We start from the raw sequence: 18,099 nt of genomic DNA, 5'->3' as shown, positions 1-18,099 counted from the left end.
TGTTTTTCTCACGTTTTTTTGTGATATTTTCATGACATTAGACACAACATTTTAAAAACATTTTAAAGATGTTTTTGTGTTTGCTGGGCATCTATTAACATTTCCACTCAGTTATGTTTTAGCATATTTCAATTTGAAGAAATTCATTCAATGATGGTTTATTATTTGGTAATGTCTTTGGGTTAACAAGAAACATATTTCTATCTGCTATGGCAGAAGCTTCAAGAGTTCACTACGTTAGTGGACTGTTGTTTATCCTTTTCTTTAGACAAAGGTGTTGCCTGTCTTATGGTTTTTTATTCTTCATTTTTAAACAGGTCCTACCAGTATGAACTCTACTCATTCAGCATGGACCATGAAATTTAAAAGACCAGAGTGCACATGCTGAATATCTTTATTCTTTTCCCATTATGGATGAATATTATGTTGATTATGTTGAATGTCTTTAAGATCAAGGTTTTACTACAGGTATATCAGAAACTTAACATAATCAATGAATCACAAAAATGAAGTAAATGTCAAATTATGAAACATGTCAGAGGCACATATGGTAGAGGGTATGGATTTTGCTCATTGTTGAAAAGTGTACAGTAACCTTTAGTTGCCTCCATCCAGATCACTTGTACTCTTGTGGATAGCTGAAATCATACAGCATCCTGTTATTGTTATAAAATTAATGTACATCTAACAATAATTCTATTCACTCAACAGATTTGATGATTACATTTAGTATATGACAAATTTGTAAGGGGTTCTGTTGAACCCTGTATCTCTCCTGCGATTGCTGCTGTTAGTGTAAAAGTGTAATGTTGACTTATCAGTTGGCCAGAGAACACAGTTATTTCGTAGTGCATTTCTTTTAGACAATAAATTCAAATTAAAAAAATCGCACCTGCTCTATCTCAAAAAGATTTTTACAGTGTAGTGTACTACTATTGATACAAATAATATCAAAATTATAGAAACTTCTACCAGATCTAACTCAAAATATTGACAATTCTGTGTTAAGGGGGGCTAAAATTCAGTTTGACAGCTTCAGACATTCTAATTTTTGACCTTTTTTAACTGGACCAAATCACTACTTAACATAAAGATTCAGCACCCAAATTTTTTTAACATGTAATTTCATCCCCTTACTTAATATTTCATGCATAAAATATCAAGAAATAAATTGGGAAAGTGTATCAAAAAAAATGCAAGTTATACACTGTTCACACTAGGGACTATATTCGTAGACAACGAAAACCAAAGGACGATAACTGTGTCCTTGGACCTAATAGGATAGAAAGACTTGACCAATTTTAATAAAACTTTGCATGACATAAGCTTAGGAAATTATAAGATAGTTGGCTAAGTTTCATGGCCATAAGATATATATTATAGAAACTAGGGCCATTTTAATATTGAAATTTGGATGTATTTTTTTGACGTTTAAATCAAATATTTTCAACTGTCAAGATTTTGGCCTAAAAAATTTAAATATTGCAAAAATGTGCTTTTTAAATACTCTTGAATATAATATAATAGGTATTAAAAGCAACGGAACACTGGTTTGATTTATCAGATTTATTACAGCTATTCAAAAGTCAAATTTATATGAGTCTGTGCCTGAAAATAGAGATTTTCCAATTAAGGGAAGCCTTACATAAACATGCATTTTTTTCAACCAATTTGAAGTTTTTTAAGTTTTTTAACCATACATTATTCTTTCATATATATTAAATGTACTTTAAATGTAAAGAAAAAGTTACAAAAAGCATACCACATGAGAAAAAAATGGTCTTAGGCCAAGTAAGACTGAGAATTATTTAGAGTCGATTTAGGCCGTAGCCAATATTTACATATAAAAATGCACACAGAGGCTATAAGAAATAGAAATTTTTTACTTTTTGCTCATTTCTATACTAAGATGTCATGATACAAGAAGTCTAATTGCAAAAGGACTCTTGAATTCAACTTTTTTTTGCAGACAGTATGGTCTGATGACCAGTTTTTCACTTTTCAATGGAAAACTTGCATGTAGTTTTAGTCTCAATTGGCATATACTTGAACAACTTACTATCCTAAAGAAGAAAATTATGGTAGCATATGAAATGAATAGGGTGTACTGATCATTGTAGAGGTTTTTTTTTACAGACTTAGTGAAATATTTGTGATGGACTACAGATTTTATGTACAAAGCTCTTCACATTTCACATACATCAAACAGGCCATTTAACCAGGGACATAAATACAAATATTCTGCACATTTTTTCTGTGATAATCTACTTTTCTCTAGATTCAGAGTTCACAAATGGTTAATTAAATTTGATTTAAGCATAGAAACACAAATATCAGGAACATAAAAAGCTGTCAGATAGAAAGTCAGCATGGCTCTTAGGCATAAAATGGAAACTGCTTTAAAATGCTTATTTTAGCCGTATAATGCCAAAATGGGACATTTTAACAGAATTTCTGTCAAGCAAAGATGTAAATCCTTTACTTTTATTGAGTTTAACAAATTGAAACCAGCAAACCATTCAGGAAAGTTGCCAAAGTACAAAATCTACATTTACGGAATTCATCTCTTAGGCCCGAGAACACAGTTATTTCGTAGTGCATTTCTTTTAGACAGTAAATTCAAATTTAAAAAATCGCACCTGCTCTATCTCAAAAAGATTTTTACAGTGTAGTGTACTACTATTGATACAAATAATATCAAAATTATAGAAACTTCTACCAGCTCTAACTCAAAATATTGACAATTCTGTGTTAAGGGGGGGCTAAAATTCAGTTTGACAGCTTCAGACATTCTAATTTTTGACCTTTTTTAACTGGACCAAATCACTACTTAACATAAAGATTCAGCACCCAAATTTTTTTAAACATGTAATTTCATCCCCTTACTTAATATTTCATGCAATAAATATCAAGAAATAAATTGGGAAAGTGTATCAAAAAAAAATGCAAGTTATACACTGTTCACACTAGGGACTATATTCGTAGACAACAAAAACCAAAGGCCGATAACTGTGTCCTTGGACCAGTTAAATATAGAATTTATTAAAAAGAAATCAGACTTTTTCTTTAGATGCTATTTCTTGGTCTTGAAGATAAGCTTTTGTCCAAGATTCATAACAATCCATGAAGGTTTACAAATTTATCGTGTCAAAAATATTTAATCCCAGACTGTCTGTAAATGTTATCTGTAAAAAACTAAGTCCATTTATCAGTAAAATTCTGAAAAATGAAAATAAATATTTTAAAATTTCACTCTGGATACTGTCTTTTGGTCATAAACAAGCTTCTGTCCAAATTTCATAAAATTCCATGGAGGTTTGACAAAGTTATTGATGTCTAAAAAAATACTTTAACCACAGCCTGAACCTAATTGTTGATGACGCCAACAACAGGATCTAGGATGGCTCTGCCTCGCTTTTGCGACAAAAATGTCGCAGGCTCAACAAAACTGATCACAAAAACTTAACATTGATGAATGAAGCAAAAATAAATGAGGTAAAGGTCAGAGGAACCTTTTCAGAAGGACATATACACCTTACAGTCACTCTATACACCCAATTTAGTTGACCTTTTACTTATAGTATCTTAGAAAATGACCTTATTTTTATATTAATCATAACTTAACTAATATAATGAACCTGTCAGATGGACTTGTTCATCCTACAATCATTCTATACATCCAATATAGGCGACCTATTACTAACAGAACTTGAGAAAAGGACCTAATAACAAAAACTTAACATTGATAGCTGACTTATAAAATGAAGTAAAGATCATAGTATAGACATGTATACCATGGAATAAATCTTTTGTATTTTTTTTTTAACTTATTAAGAGCAACATGACAGGTTTAGCATCTGTTACCCTTCCAGAGTATCTGAGAATAAGCCAGGTTTTTTGTGGGGTTTCGTGTTACTCAGTCATTAGTTTTTCTATGCAGTGTTTTGTGGACATGTTTTTCATTTTTTGTGATGGCATTGTCAGTTTTTCTTCCGACTTATTACTTATAAACCTCTCATTGGTATCTGCCACCTATTTTTTTGTTGAGAAGAAATGATAAATTTCATCTGTCTTGGTATAAGAAAGCCATCTTTACATACTTAAAAAAATGCTTCGCTGGGGGCAGCTTGATACGACCGCAGAGGTCGAACCCTGAACAGTTGGGGCAAGTATGGACACAACATTCAAGCTTGATACAGCACTGAATTTGGATTGTGATAAAATATTTGACACAGCATAGGTTTCTGACACAGAATGAATGTGGTCTAAGAACTTAAAAAATTCTAATTTACCTATTCAAACCATATCATTATTATTTGCTTTTATATTTAAATCAGAAATAACCAACTTTAATAATAAACTGAAAATTTTAAAGAAAAAAAAAAGGAAAAAAAGGGAAAAAAAATCCCCCCCCCCCCAATTTATTGAACCCCCTTATGATTCATCACCCCAAACTCAATCCCAGCCTTCCCTTTGTGGTATGGTACCTTGCAGTACAATTTCAGAGAGATCCATACCCTTGAACACAAGTTATTGTCTTGAAACTAGAAAAATGCTTGTTTTTTTGCCCTTTTTTGGCCCCCAATTCCTAAACGTTTAGGGCAATTACCCCCAAACTCAAACCCAGCTTTCCCTTTGTGATATGGAACTTTGTAGTACAATTTCATAAAGATCCATACACTTACACACAAGTTATTGTCCTGAAACTAGAAAAATGCTTGTTTTTTGCCCCTTTTTGGCCCCTAATTCCTAAAATTTTGAGGCAATTACCCCCAAAATCAATCCCAGCCTTCCCTTTGTGGTATGGTACCTTGCAGTACAATTTCAGAGAGATCCATACACTTGAACACATGTTATTGTCTGGAAACTAGAAAAATGCTTGTTTTTTGGCACCTTTTTGGCCCCAAATTCCTAAACATTTAGGGCAATTACCCCCAAACTCAAACCCAGCTTTCCCTTTGTGATATGGAACCTTGTAGTACAATTTCATAAAGATCCATACACTTACACACAAGTTATTGTCCTGAAACTAGAAAAATGCTTGTTTTTTGCTCCTTTTTGGTCCGTAATTCCTAAAGTTTTGAGGCAATTACCCCCAAAATCAATCCCAGCCTTCCCTTTGTGGTATGGTACCTTGCAATACAATTTCAGAGAGATCCATACACTTTAACACAAGTTATTGTCTGGAAACTAGAAAAATGCTTATTTTTGGCCCCTTATTCCTTAACGTTACAGGCAATTACCCCCAAACTCAATTCCAGCTTTCCCTTTGATATATGGAACCTTGTAGTACAATTTCAGAAAGGTCCATAGACTTACACACAAGTTATCGTCATGAAACTAGAAAAATGCTTGTTTTTTGCCCCTTTTTTGGCCCCTAATTCCTAAAATTTTGAGGCAATTACCCCCAAAATCAATCCCAGCATTTCCTTTGTGATATTGAACCTTGTGGTACAATGTCAGAGAGATCCATACACTAACACACAAGTTTTGTCTGGAAGTTACAAAAGTGCTTATTTTTGGCCCCTCATTCCTTAACTGTTGGTACCATAACCCCCAAAATCAATCCCAACCTTCCTTTTGTGGTATTGAACCTTATGGTAAAATTTCATAGAGATCCATTCACTTAAACTAAAGTTAGAGTGCGAAAACCAATGTGTCTTCGGACAACGACGCCAACGTCATACCAATATACGATCGCAATAAAAACTATAGTTTAATATAAAATATCATGAATATAAGTATTGGAAGTTCATCCACATTTATTTTCATATGAAAATGACAATACTGCAAAATAATGCTGAAAAATGATAAGAGCTACTCTTTATTAATCATCCCATTAGTCAACAAAAAATCATATAATTTTCTTGTTTTGTTTACATCAATTTTGATCAAACTTCTTGCCTGTCCAAGTTTCAAGCATCCATTTTTCTTACACTCATTAATCAGAGTGTTACGAAATTCTACATAAGCCTCTGGAACCAATCTTATATTAGCACAGATCTCTTGTTCTGTCTCTGCTAGTTTTTCATAACCTGGCAAACTAGAAATGTCTAGTGGGGGAGCTGTTTTTCTTGGAGCATTTGGTAACACAACTAAGCCTCCTTTTGACATATTGTCTAAAACAGCTTGCCTATGAAGCCATGTTTGACAAGAGGTTTCATCTTTTAAATGTGATAATAGATCTACCATAAGATGTCTTTTTGATTTCACTACATTTCTCCTTGAATTCAGGATGTGATACATTTTACTCTGCTCCATGGAGGTCATGCCATTTTCTCTTCTGCTCTGAAGTTTCTTGATATCATGTTTTAATTCTCTCTCATAATGTAGTGCCTCAAGATATTTACTATATTCATCAGGTGATACCAATGTTATGAATACTCTCAACTTGTCAATAAGGTCCTTGATGGTGTAACTGTATCTACGGCTGGCAACTTGTACCTTTGGTATGTTGATCAGACCATAATCTCTGACAATTTTTTTCCGTTTCCATCTCTCTTTCATGCAATCGTAATACACATCCAGAACTCCCAACTGCATTTTACTATCTTCATCCTCTTCATCAAAATCTAAATGCTTGATTTCCAGTTCCATGAAGTTGTCATATTCTATTGTGAAATCACCCCTTCCAGCCATATACCCACTGAGGTCATTGTTTTCTGGGTAGCGTGGAGGGTCGTCACATAGTTTATATATGATCGGTTGTGGATACACAGTTCTCTCTGACTCTTTAAAGTGAGGTAAGTCATCATGAGGTTTATCAATGAAATATTTATTGTAATGATTCTGACATTCTGACTGACTCTTTGTTCGTAGCCTGTGAGCTACATCAGACCAGTTGCCATAGCCACAGTCTGACATGATATCAAGTAACGTGGTTTCCTCCTCTGCCGTCCATGTTTGCTCAAACAGTGGGAAATCTGTTCTACAAACAGTGTAGGGATGATCATTTTGATGAACTCCAAATATAACTCCTTTAGAAAAGCAATGAACACAGATAGTGATGGAGTGACATACCTCAGCTTTACATATAATATATGGCTTTCTTAATTCACATTTACAATTCATACAATAGTGTTCCTCCTCCATTTCAATGTTTGTTCAATAGGTCAGTATAATATTAAATTTGAAAGTTTTCTTAAATTCATTGTGAAAAAATGTCTAAGAATGAATATGAGATCACTTTAGCCTAATTTTGGCCCTCCATCATGATAGTTGCCTGTTATTGAAGCACCACTGAAGTCAAAACCAGGATTCTGCAAAGTGATAAATCAAAATCATAATATTTTTGCTGAACTTACTTAATTTTCTATAGATCAACTTACAATATTCTTGTCAGGTCATTATAGTTTCTGGGAATAATAACTGTGATGATTTTCCTAAACAGCTAATAAAGTTTTATATAAATAAATTGAAATTAAATTTTTCTGTAAGCTTTATTTAAGTTTCAATCAAACTATGTGAAATTGAACTAGACACCTAATTAAAGAACCAGATGTACAAATGTTGTACAATTTAAGACCAGAGTAGAATATAGTATATTTCCAACATGCGAAAATATCCAGAAGCATGCTCTTCTTACTAAAAGTACATGGTCTGTTTGATTAAAACTTTACAAAAGCTGTTTTCTGATTGTATATGATACTGAGGATTAATAAAGAAATTATCATGTGGTCCGAGTACACAGTTATTTCGTAGTGCATTTCTTTTAGACAATAAATGGAAATTAAAAAAATCCCACCTGCGCTTTCTCAATAATATTTTTACAGTGTGTTGTACTACTTTTGGGACAAATTATATCAAAATTATAGAAAACTTCATCGGCTCTAACTCAAAATATGGACAATTTCATGCTAAGGGGGTCTTCAAATCTTTTGACAGCTTCCGATGTGCTAATTTTTAACATTTTTCAGCTGGACCAAATCACTACTTTACTTTAAAATTCATGACCCAAATTTTTTTACAGTGTCATTTCACCCCCCTACTTACTATTTGAGTCATAAAACATGGAGAAATAAATTCGGAAGGGGTATAAAAAAAATCGACAAGTAACACACTGTCCACACTAGGGACTATATTCGTGGACAACGAAAATCAAAGGACGATAACTGTGTACCCGGACCTAATAGGGTAGAAAAAGTTGACCAATCTTAATGAAACTTGGTATGACTAAAGCTTATTAAATTATAAGACTGCTTACAAAGTTTCATGGCAATAGGATATATATTATAGACAATATGACTAATTCTATATTGAACTTTGAGTGTTAAATTTAGACGTTAAAATTGAAAATTTTCAACTATCAACAATTGAGGCTTAAAAAATTAAAATATTGCAAAAAAATACTTTTGAAATGCCTTAATATATAATATATTATGTATTAAAAGCAATAGAGTACTCATTTGATTCATCAGACTTATCATAATTATTAAAAAGTCAAATTTATATGAGCCTGTGCCTAAAAATGGAGGTTTTCCAATGAAGGGGGGCCTTACATGAAGATGTAATATTTTCCAGCAATTTTAAATTTGTAAAGCTTTTTGGTTATAAATAATCCTTACATATGTATTTAATGTACTTTAAATGGAAAGAAAACTTACAAATAACATATCACATTAGCTTAAAAGGGTCTTAGGCCAAGTAAGACTGAAAATAATTTAGGGTCAATTTAGGCCGTATCACATATTTACATTTAAAAATGCATATTGAAGCTATATGAAATAAAATTTTGTGTCTTTTCTATCATTTCTATACTCAGGTGACATGATACAATAAATCTGAGCACAAAAAGACTCTTGCATTCAACTTTTTTTGCAGACAGTATGGTCTGATACAAAGATTTTTCACTTTTTAGTGAAAAACATGCATGCAATTTTAGTCTCAACAGGCTTATATTTGAACCACTTGCTATCCTACAGAAGAAAAGAAAGGTATTTTGTGACATAAAACAGGTACAAAAGACATTGTTAAGTGCTTTTTATACAAATTTAGTGAGGTCTTTATAATGGACTTCAACTTTTATGTTCCAAGCTCCTCACATTTAACTTGATCCAAACAGGGCGTTAGACGATGATCATATATACAACACATTTTGCGCATATTGTCTGAGATAATCTTCTTTTCTGTAGATTCAGAGTTCACAAATGAGTAATACAACTGGATTGAAACATAGAAACACAAATATTGACACATAAAAACCTGTCAGATAGAAAGTCAGAATGCCACTTATGCATCAAAATTGAAAAAGCTATGAAATGCTTATTTTGACCATAAAATGCCAAAATTGGTCATTTTTTCAGAAATTCTATCAAATAAAAGTTTAAATCCTTTAGTTTTATGCTATTTGATAAATTGACACCATCAAATCATTCAGGGAAGTTGCCAAAGTACAGATTCTATATTTCCTGATTTCACCTCTTAGGTCCGAGTACACAGTTATTTCGTAGTGCATTTCTTTTAGACAATAAATGGAAATTAAAAAAATCCCACCTGCGCTTTCTCAATAATATTTTTACAGTGTGTTGTACTACTTTTGGGACAAATTATATCAAAATTATAGAAAACTTCATCGGCTCTAACTCAAAATATGGACAATTTCATGCTAAGGGGGTCTTCAAATCTTTTGACAGCTTCCGATGTGCTAATTTTTAACATTTTTCAGCTGGACCAAATCACTACTTTACTTTAAAATTCATGACCCAAATTTTTTTACAGTGTCATTTCACCCCCCTACTTACTATTTGAGTCATAAAACATGGAGAAATAAATTCGGAAGGGGTATAAAAAAAATCGACAAGTAACACACTGTCCACACTAGGGACTATATTCGTGGACAACGAAAATCAAAGGACGATAACTGTGTACCCGGACCATGTATCACCTAAAACAAACTAAAATTTATCATTACGGAGAAGAAGAAAAAATGGAGTAATGCAACCAGGGATGTCTGCATTGTGCTGACAGAACAAGGAAAATAATTTAACTACTTATGCTGCAATTAACTTACTTATGCTACAATTAGTTTTATTTATGGTATTTCCATTATTGTAAGCTGCATCAATTTGTATAATGATGAATTTTAAAATAAGGAGATGTGTGTGGTATGATCTATACCAACGAGACAACTATCCATCAGAGACCAAATGACATCATTTTTTGCACTTCAATATAATAAACAAGTTGCATTAAAGAGAAATGGGTAAGATTTGTGGACTTAACATTTAATTTCATGACAAAAATACTAACAAAGGAAAATTAGTTAAAATCATGATTTAAGGGTAATAGCTCCCATTAATTGTTTCCCCTTAAGTTTTATGGGTAGAGCTTTCTTTAAAAATATTACCAAAAAGTGAAAGCAGTTATTTTCTATATAGACTATATATTAAATGCAAAGGTAAACATTAAGATTCTTTCGTTTTGATAAAAAGAGAATAGAATTTTCCTTACTTTAAAATAATAAATATCCATGGAAAAAAAACATCTTTAATCAAGATTATAAACAAATTTGTTTAAAATTTTGTTTTTATATTCATGATATTGGGAACCTTCATTGCTTCTTCTTCTTTATCAAATTTAATTAAATACTGTATTGAAATAGACTAAACCTTACCCTATTTTTGTCTTTAATGAAGAAAATCTCCAAATTCTCCCTGAAATGGAGAATTAAACTTGTTTTCAAAGTAATTAAAATAAAAAAAAATTATATTTTCTAAAAATAAGTCCAATGAAGTAAAGACAGTCACTTTGTTTTGAAAAACAAAACTGCAATTTTTTCTATGTTTTCTATTGCTACACTTACATTATGTTACCTTAAAATTCTATATCAGCAAATTAAAATATTAACAATATTTTGTATTCTTATTGATTGTTCCTCTCTTATTGTCCAGTTACAAATATTTCATGTTTTTGTGGCATCATTATTTTATTTCATAACATTTAACACATTTCACTGGACAGTAGATGACAGTATTTGTAACTTAACTTTTACAGTTATTTTGTTAATAATATAATCTAGCATATGTTGGCATGAACAGAATCGATGAAAACCTACTTTGTAACCAGTGAAAGTTATCAGTTTTATTAATTTTTCTACAATTTGTTTAATTCTTATTTCTGAAGTCAATGTTACTTTATTTTTCACTTCTATCCTATTTTTTAATACTAAATGTACTTTTGGCATAAATATATTAACAATCTTTTAATAATTATTATAATCTATTATTTTGTTTAAAGTTTTATTACTTTAGATCGAGTCAAAAAATAACATTATTAACTAATGTAATTCAGAGTTTATTGCAATGTTTTTATCAATGAAAAAAATGCTGCAGTATCAGGTTCGCAATAATAAAAAAATTTGCATTCATAATTTCAGTAGTGATCTTCCTTCATAAACTTGTTGCAATCACATTAATTAGATTTCACATTTATACCAGATGCCAAGGATTTGCAATAATAAATGCACGCATTCAATAATTTCTGAATTTACAGTATACTCAATTGCCTTAAAAATGAGGTTTGATGAATATGCTGCTATAACCTTCAATTCACTTCAATTATACCAAAACTTTTAATTAAAATGAAATACAGACACTAAGTTCAGTATATCATTACCCTTAATTTCAGGACAGAGGGGAAAACAAATAACTGATGAAGAATTTTGAAATTTATAATATACATCTTTCGTCTAATCGAATATATCAGGTAATGGGATATTTTTGCTGACATTTTGAGTATCCAATTTGCCAGAGTCTACTGTACCTCGTTCTGAAATTTTTCCAATGTTAATTTCTGTTCCATCTGATCAAAGGTAGATGGATCAGCTTCATATTGTGATTTTAACAATGACTTCCAACAGTTGCCTGCAGTGCTATGGACCTTTGGTAAACAGATTCTTATCAACTTCTTATCTTCTGTAAATATATATGTACATCGTCAGTAAGAGAGTTTAAAAAAAAAAAATTAATGCAGATCTTTAAGTTATATTAAACATTCTCAGGGAATATTATACCAATACATGCATGACATACTTTAAAGCTGCAGCAATATCGAAAAATTTACCATTCATTATTATATTGTTTTAGGTGCATCAAGGGGCAAAACTCAAACTGGATCTATTACCTCACATTATATTTCAATACACAACAAATAGTTCAAGGTCTCTTTTCAGTAGCCAATAGACTTGCCTACTTTCCCGCTGCATAAGGGTGTTGATCGGACTTGTAAAAATCTTCATATATACACATGTCTATAAACTGAATACTTCAAAACTGGCATTCAAAAAAATTTAAATCATGGCATTTAAGCACATTTATACTCATACCAGCATAACTCAAGCTCCTCAATGTTGCACATCTAGCATGTCTAGTGAAGAGAAGCAAGGAATACTATTTTTAAAGCCTTAATTTGGTTAACTGACAAGGAAACTGACCAACAACTTCCCACATATGAGGTGAGAATGCTAACATAAGATCTCCAATGTTAATTTTACCAAATTTACTAACATTTGATCTGTAACTTCCGAATTCTAATAAAATGACTATATGCCAAAAGTTGTGTAAATACATACATTAAGGAGAATGCAGAAGATGTTGAAGTTCAAAGAATTTTCCAAGAGCCATTGAAATCAGCAAACCAGAACAAAACCAATGCTGACAATTCAATGAAAATTCTCTATCAATTGCTGTTTCACTTATGTCAATTTAATGTTTCATGTATTTATAAAGAGGAATTTGCCTCCTACATGTATATGATAAAAGATGAATATCAAATGACCAGTGATATAAGAATATGGCATGTATGTTTTCTTTATTCTCTTTTGAGTTAGACAGTTTTATATTATTGATTGCATTTTTTTTATTATAATTAAAAAAAAAAATATGTGGTATAATTGCCAATGAGACAACTCTCCACAAGAGACCAAATGACATAGAAGTTAACAGCTATAGGTCACCTTACGGTCTTCAACAATAAGCAAAACCTATACCGCATAGTCAGCTATAAAAGGCCCCAAAATGACAAATGTAAAACAATATGATATACAGCAACAAACGACAACCACTGAATTACAGGCTCCTGACTTGGGACAGGCAAATACAGAATGTGGCAGGGTTAAACTAGTTTGAAGGCGCCAACCCTCCTCTTACCTGGGACAGTGGTGTAACAGTACAACATAAGAAATGGGCCATTTTAGAAAATAAAACTATTTTTCATCTATTTTCAAATTTTGACACTCAGTCACAACTTTGATGATTATGTGGTGTTGAGAATTTTGAGAAAATAGTGCTTGATACCTTATATCATTGCTGAAATGTACAAAATGGTTTACAAAAGTACTTTATCAATACTCAGATTATTAAACAAATTACCTAATGTCCACACAGCTTCATCAGCATGCACAGCTTTATGCAAATCACCCTGGAAATATAGAAAAGATAAATTGCATCAACTAAACATTTCTAAAAGGTAACAAATCAATTATTTCAGAACAAATATTCAAAAAGTAAGAAGTGGATTTAAGAAATTTTTAAAAGGGACAAAGGCAGTGAATATCTTTGCAAAATCTGGTGCAACTAATATATATCAAAGTTTGTAAGATTAATAAGAGGCTTTGAGGAACCTGTATGGCTGGCCTGGCATTTATGCACATAACTAGGACTGAGTCTGGGTACCAGTTATGTTAAGTTTCATTGTGGGAGCTCGAGGTTTAATGTTAAGCCTTGCAATTATTCAAGTTTTGCTTAAACTGGTATAAATCTGGCTGTTGGTTTGCCTGTTTGAATTGTTTCAGTTTTGTCATGTTTTGGAATTTTATAGCTGACTCTATGCCTATGATAGAGTATCGGTTTTCCTCATTGTTGAATGCCATACAGTGACCTATAGTTACTTACATCCATCATATCCATGACATATCATTTTGACTAAGGTGGATAGTAGTCTCATTGGCAATCATTCTACATCTCCATTTTTATACTCATGTCTAGCTATAGTTGTTTCTGATGAGAGAATCACAAAAAAAAATCTAACAATATACTATATAAACAAGGAATTTCGTAAAAACAGACAGTTACCTTTTGCAAATTAAGATTTAGTTTTTATTGGAATTTAAGCGTGGAATACCTCCACACTACAATAGGTCATGGTGATCCCTGAAAATGGCAAGTTTTCCTAAATGGAAGATGTCATAAAGCGATGATGTCATGTTTCCACACGTGCATCTTCCCACAACATATTCAATTAATAGAAAATTTTGCATTTTCCTATCTTAATCGGATAAAGTCTGATCAAACAGAATGGAGTTTTTACAAATGAAGTAAAACATTTTTCTGATCATATCAGCAGTATGTATTTTTTTATGCAAGGCTTCCATTATTGAACAAAATGGCAGGTGACAAGAACTGGTCCTTGAAAAGTAGGGAGAGTATCAGGTACATGGACTGAGGGTAATGTTTTTGTATCTACATAAGAACAGGCGTCATAGTATGTCAACATTTATTTTAACTGTTATATAAGATGGTAGTGAGGAATGGGGTACCCCTCGTGACAAATGACAGTAAAATATTTGTTGATAAACATTTTACTCCATTTGACTCTAACGGTAGCTTCAAAATGAGATTTGATGAATGACGATAAAAAATTATGGCTCATTTGACGCTAACAGTAGCGAAAAACGAACGTTTGACGATTGATGATAAAGGGCATTCCTACCCTCTTATAAGTCAACCTCAAAAATGTATTAGTCAAAAATCTAAATACAAGCAGAATATTAATATTTACTAGGTTCTAACACAAAATAATTACACTGAACACTTCCTTCCCTGAGACAACCACTTTAATTGTTTTGGTTTTTATGTTAATTGATATTTCTTTACATTTAGTGCCTTCTGGCACTAAAACTTCTACAAATACGTCTTCTACTGTTTGCAGCCACTTTCCCCAAGGCGTATTACAAGGAATAATTCCACTTTTCTCATCAAAATTTGCCATTTCTTGCCATAACTCTCAAGTAAAGTGTTCATTTACTTATTTTAATTTTTTTTCGTCCTTTATCATACTTAAGCTTTGAAAGAATCCTATTGTGTAAGGAATTGAAGGAACAAATACAAAAATGATTATTTTATTAGATTACAGATGGTTCTAACAAAAAACATTAAAAAAACCCCAAATAGAACAGATTTACATGATTGTTGATTTCACGGTTTTATTATTTTCCGGAATTGTAATCGTGGTCTTTCCTACCAAATTTAGATGACTGAACATGTGTCTCTTGATTTCATCATTAAAATAATATATTTAAAGGATTTCCAATCCTTTGTAACAAACAGAATTTATTCGGCTGCTTAAGGTAAAGATAAGTTCATTGAGAAAACTATCCATGTGCATATTTAAGCGGTCTAATACAAAATTAATAATAAGCAGATGGGGATTTCAGTCCGGTTATTCTTTCACCAAGAAATTGAACTATAATTTTTGACAATACAAAAGAAACATGGATGGTACCAATGGGATTCGAACCCTCAATCTTGGGTTGTTAAGGCAGTTCTCTAACGGACTGATCCAAAGAAGATCTTCCCTTACTCAGTAAGACCTTTATATCTCAAATTATCATTTATGAGGTTTAAATTATACCACACTCTTCCCCCTTTTCTTTTTCTGTGCTGTGTACAATCCATCCGAGCAGCTCACAGGTCCACTACTGGACAACTCCAGTATTCAACTCAAAAACCATCTGGCTAGTACCTTACATGACACCCAGACATCATGAGATATGTCAGTCATACCTGCCAGGCAATCATTGTAACAGGTCTGTTTGCTTCCTTAACATGTTTGGGCCCTACACATTGGCATCCACATATTTGCACCGTGTTTTTAGTCAAATACAGGTTGAATTAGTAGATGTTTTTTTTTTATGTATATATCAAAATATTTATATTTTCATGAATAAAAAATTAGTAATTTGTTTTGATAACTCAATATTTGGCCCTGGCTACGATTACCCGCAAAAGGTAAGTATAAGAAATAATTATTGTTACTTCTGAGACTTATTGACAAAATGTATGTCTGGACAGGGACCCGATTTCATACGAAAATTGCAGGTAATACATATATTATTTTAAGCTCACCTGGACAAGTGCCAAGTGAGCTTTTGCTTTTCTCATTACTTGGCGTCCCTCGTCTTCGTTGTTAACTTTTTACATTTTGAACTTCTTCTAGAGAACCACTGAATGGAATGAAACCAAACATGGCATGAATGTTCCTTATGAGGTGCTGACCAAGTGTTGTTACTTTGTAGCCAATCAATCATCCAAGATGGCGGCCAGCGGTGAACTTAGTTTAACAAAGGATTCTATGTGAAATGCATACAAAAGTCTTCTTTTGAAGAACCACTGAATGGAATGAAACCAAACCTGGCATGAATGTTCCTAATGAGGTGCTGACCAAGTGTTGTTACTTTGTAGCAAATCCATCAACCAAGATGGCTGCCAACGGGGGACTTAGTTTAACAAATGGACTCTATGGGAAATATATACAAATGTCTTCTTCTAGAAAACCGCTTAATGGATTGAAACCAAACATGTTATGAATGTTTCTTTTGAGGTGCTGACCAAGTGTTGTTACTTTGTATCTGATTTGTCATCCAAGATGGGTGCCAGCAGGGGACTTAGTTTAACATAAGACCCTATGGGAAATACATACAAATGCTTCTTCTAGAGGAGCACTGAATGGAATGAAACCAAACATGGCATAAATGTTCCTTATGAGGTGCTGATGAAGACTTTAATACATGTATCTTTATAGATTGAGATATACTGTAAACTTCAAAAATATCAAGAAAAGAAGATGTACACATAAGTCAACATGAGCAAAATTGTCAATTGACATCTTGTTGGAGTTATTGTCCTTATAAAGTCATTTTCTACAATTTCAATGAATTTATTGGTAAATTCTGTAAACTTTACAAAAGTCTTCTGCTTTTGATTAAATTACGGGGCCAATATTATACCAAATTAGGCCTCAATCATTAGGGTATCTGTTATGATTTTAATCTATTTTTACATGATTTCCAAAACCAAAGTAGAATCAGGTGAGCGACACAGGCTCTTGAGAGCCTCTAGTTATTGTTACCTGCAGTTACATTGTACTGTCAGTACCTGCAAAAATATATTCAGACAGGCACTGATAAAAAAAATGTTTGATTTAGGAGCAATCTGATTCAAAAATAAGTAAAAACAAATTATAATGTAAAAACATTAACTTGGTTAAACTTTCAGATGTATTGACCAATCTGACGTTCACTTTTGTCATAGGGGGTCTATTAAAATAACTGTTTATTAGTGTGTGGTATAGACATGCATACATGTATATATATAAAGGGATCTATAGTTTGCAACAGGGGTCTTGAAAGGTACCACCTGAAATGTATTGGCCTCAAATAAATAGCTAAAAGGATTCTAAGTATGTATAAATGTACTTTCATTTTATCATTGCTATGTTCAATAAATAATTTTCTATTCATTTAAATGTGTTAAAATATGTTAAACAATGTATACGGAACAATGACACGAAGACAGTCCAAAGTATTACGATGCTACACACAAAAGACATAGTTTGCAAATGTAAAATTTTGCAGGTAGAAATAAAATGTATTATTGTTACCTGCAAATTCCGTATTAAATCTGGTCCCTGTCTGAATATACATTTCGTCAATTAGTCTAGGAAGTAACTATAAGTATTTCTTATTGTTACTTTTAGCGGGTAATCCTAGCCAGTGCCTAAATATTTTTGTGTTTGATTAGTTGATTAATTATTTATGATTATTTTTAATTCATAAATACAAAGCTAATATGATATTATTGTTATGAGCTTGAAAATCATGATCGTTGTTACATATAGCTTTGGTGTGGTTAGCTGGGTATGAGTGAAAACAGTAGTATCTTCTGCCTTTCTTTTACAAGTCTTGTTTTCATGAATGAACTGGGTCATTGTGGGTCTTTGATCATCATGACAATATTCATTATTTATTTTGTCTTAATAATTCACAACACCCTAAACAATCCTAAAGGAAACTTGTTATGTTTTTAGAATGTCACTTTATTTTAA

General features: G+C 32.0%; 2 protein-coding genes across 4 annotated transcripts in view; one reads left to right on the top strand and one right to left on the bottom strand.

Annotated features, from left to right (window-relative positions):
* Positions 1 to 5,806: 5,806 nt before the first annotated feature.
* On the bottom strand, positions 5,807 to 15,009 carry LOC127705995 (nudC domain-containing protein 2-like). 3 transcript variants are annotated; one of them, XM_052210391.1, is made up of 5 exons: positions 14,800 to 15,009; positions 13,368 to 13,416; positions 11,761 to 11,912; positions 10,613 to 10,652; positions 7,111 to 7,259 (listed from the first exon to the last, which is right to left on the bottom strand). In XM_052210391.1, exons 1-4 carry the CDS (start codon positions 14,983 to 14,985, stop codon positions 10,626 to 10,628), a joined length of 414 nt encoding a protein of 137 aa, XP_052066351.1. In that variant the 5' UTR covers positions 14,986 to 15,009; the 3' UTR covers positions 7,111 to 7,259; positions 10,613 to 10,625. The 3 variants fall into 3 exon arrangements, with proteins under 3 accessions (XP_052066349.1, XP_052066350.1, XP_052066351.1); XM_052210390.1 differs by lacking the exon at positions 10,613 to 10,652 and having other exon boundaries at positions 7,049 to 7,259; XM_052210389.1 differs by lacking the exons at positions 13,368 to 13,416; positions 14,800 to 15,009 and having other exon boundaries at positions 5,807 to 7,259; positions 11,761 to 11,897.
* A 221-nt stretch (positions 15,010 to 15,230) lies between these two features.
* Positions 15,231 to 18,099, top strand: part of LOC127705993 (leucine--tRNA ligase, cytoplasmic-like) — a 39,246-nt gene continuing 36,377 nt past the window's right edge. The window contains exon 1 of the mRNA XM_052210387.1: positions 15,231 to 15,343. The gene's annotated coding sequence lies outside the window, so the exon portion shown is untranslated. The remainder of the gene's footprint in view (positions 15,344 to 18,099) is intronic.

The sequence above is a fragment of the Mytilus californianus genome, unplaced genomic scaffold (assembly GCF_021869535.1).
Source record: "Mytilus californianus isolate M0D057914Y unplaced genomic scaffold, xbMytCali1.0.p SCAF_6, whole genome shotgun sequence".
Classification (NCBI taxonomy): domain Eukaryota; kingdom Metazoa; phylum Mollusca; class Bivalvia; order Mytilida; family Mytilidae; genus Mytilus; species Mytilus californianus.
The sequence above is the reverse complement of the archived record's forward strand: the minus strand, read 5'-3'. Positions and strand labels throughout refer to the sequence as shown.

What these genes read in the sequence shown, in the direction of transcription:
- LOC127705995 (XM_052210389.1), bottom strand. Translation starts at nt 7,092, where the DNA reads ATGGAGGAGGAACACTATTGTATGAATTGTAAATGTGAATTAAGAAAG.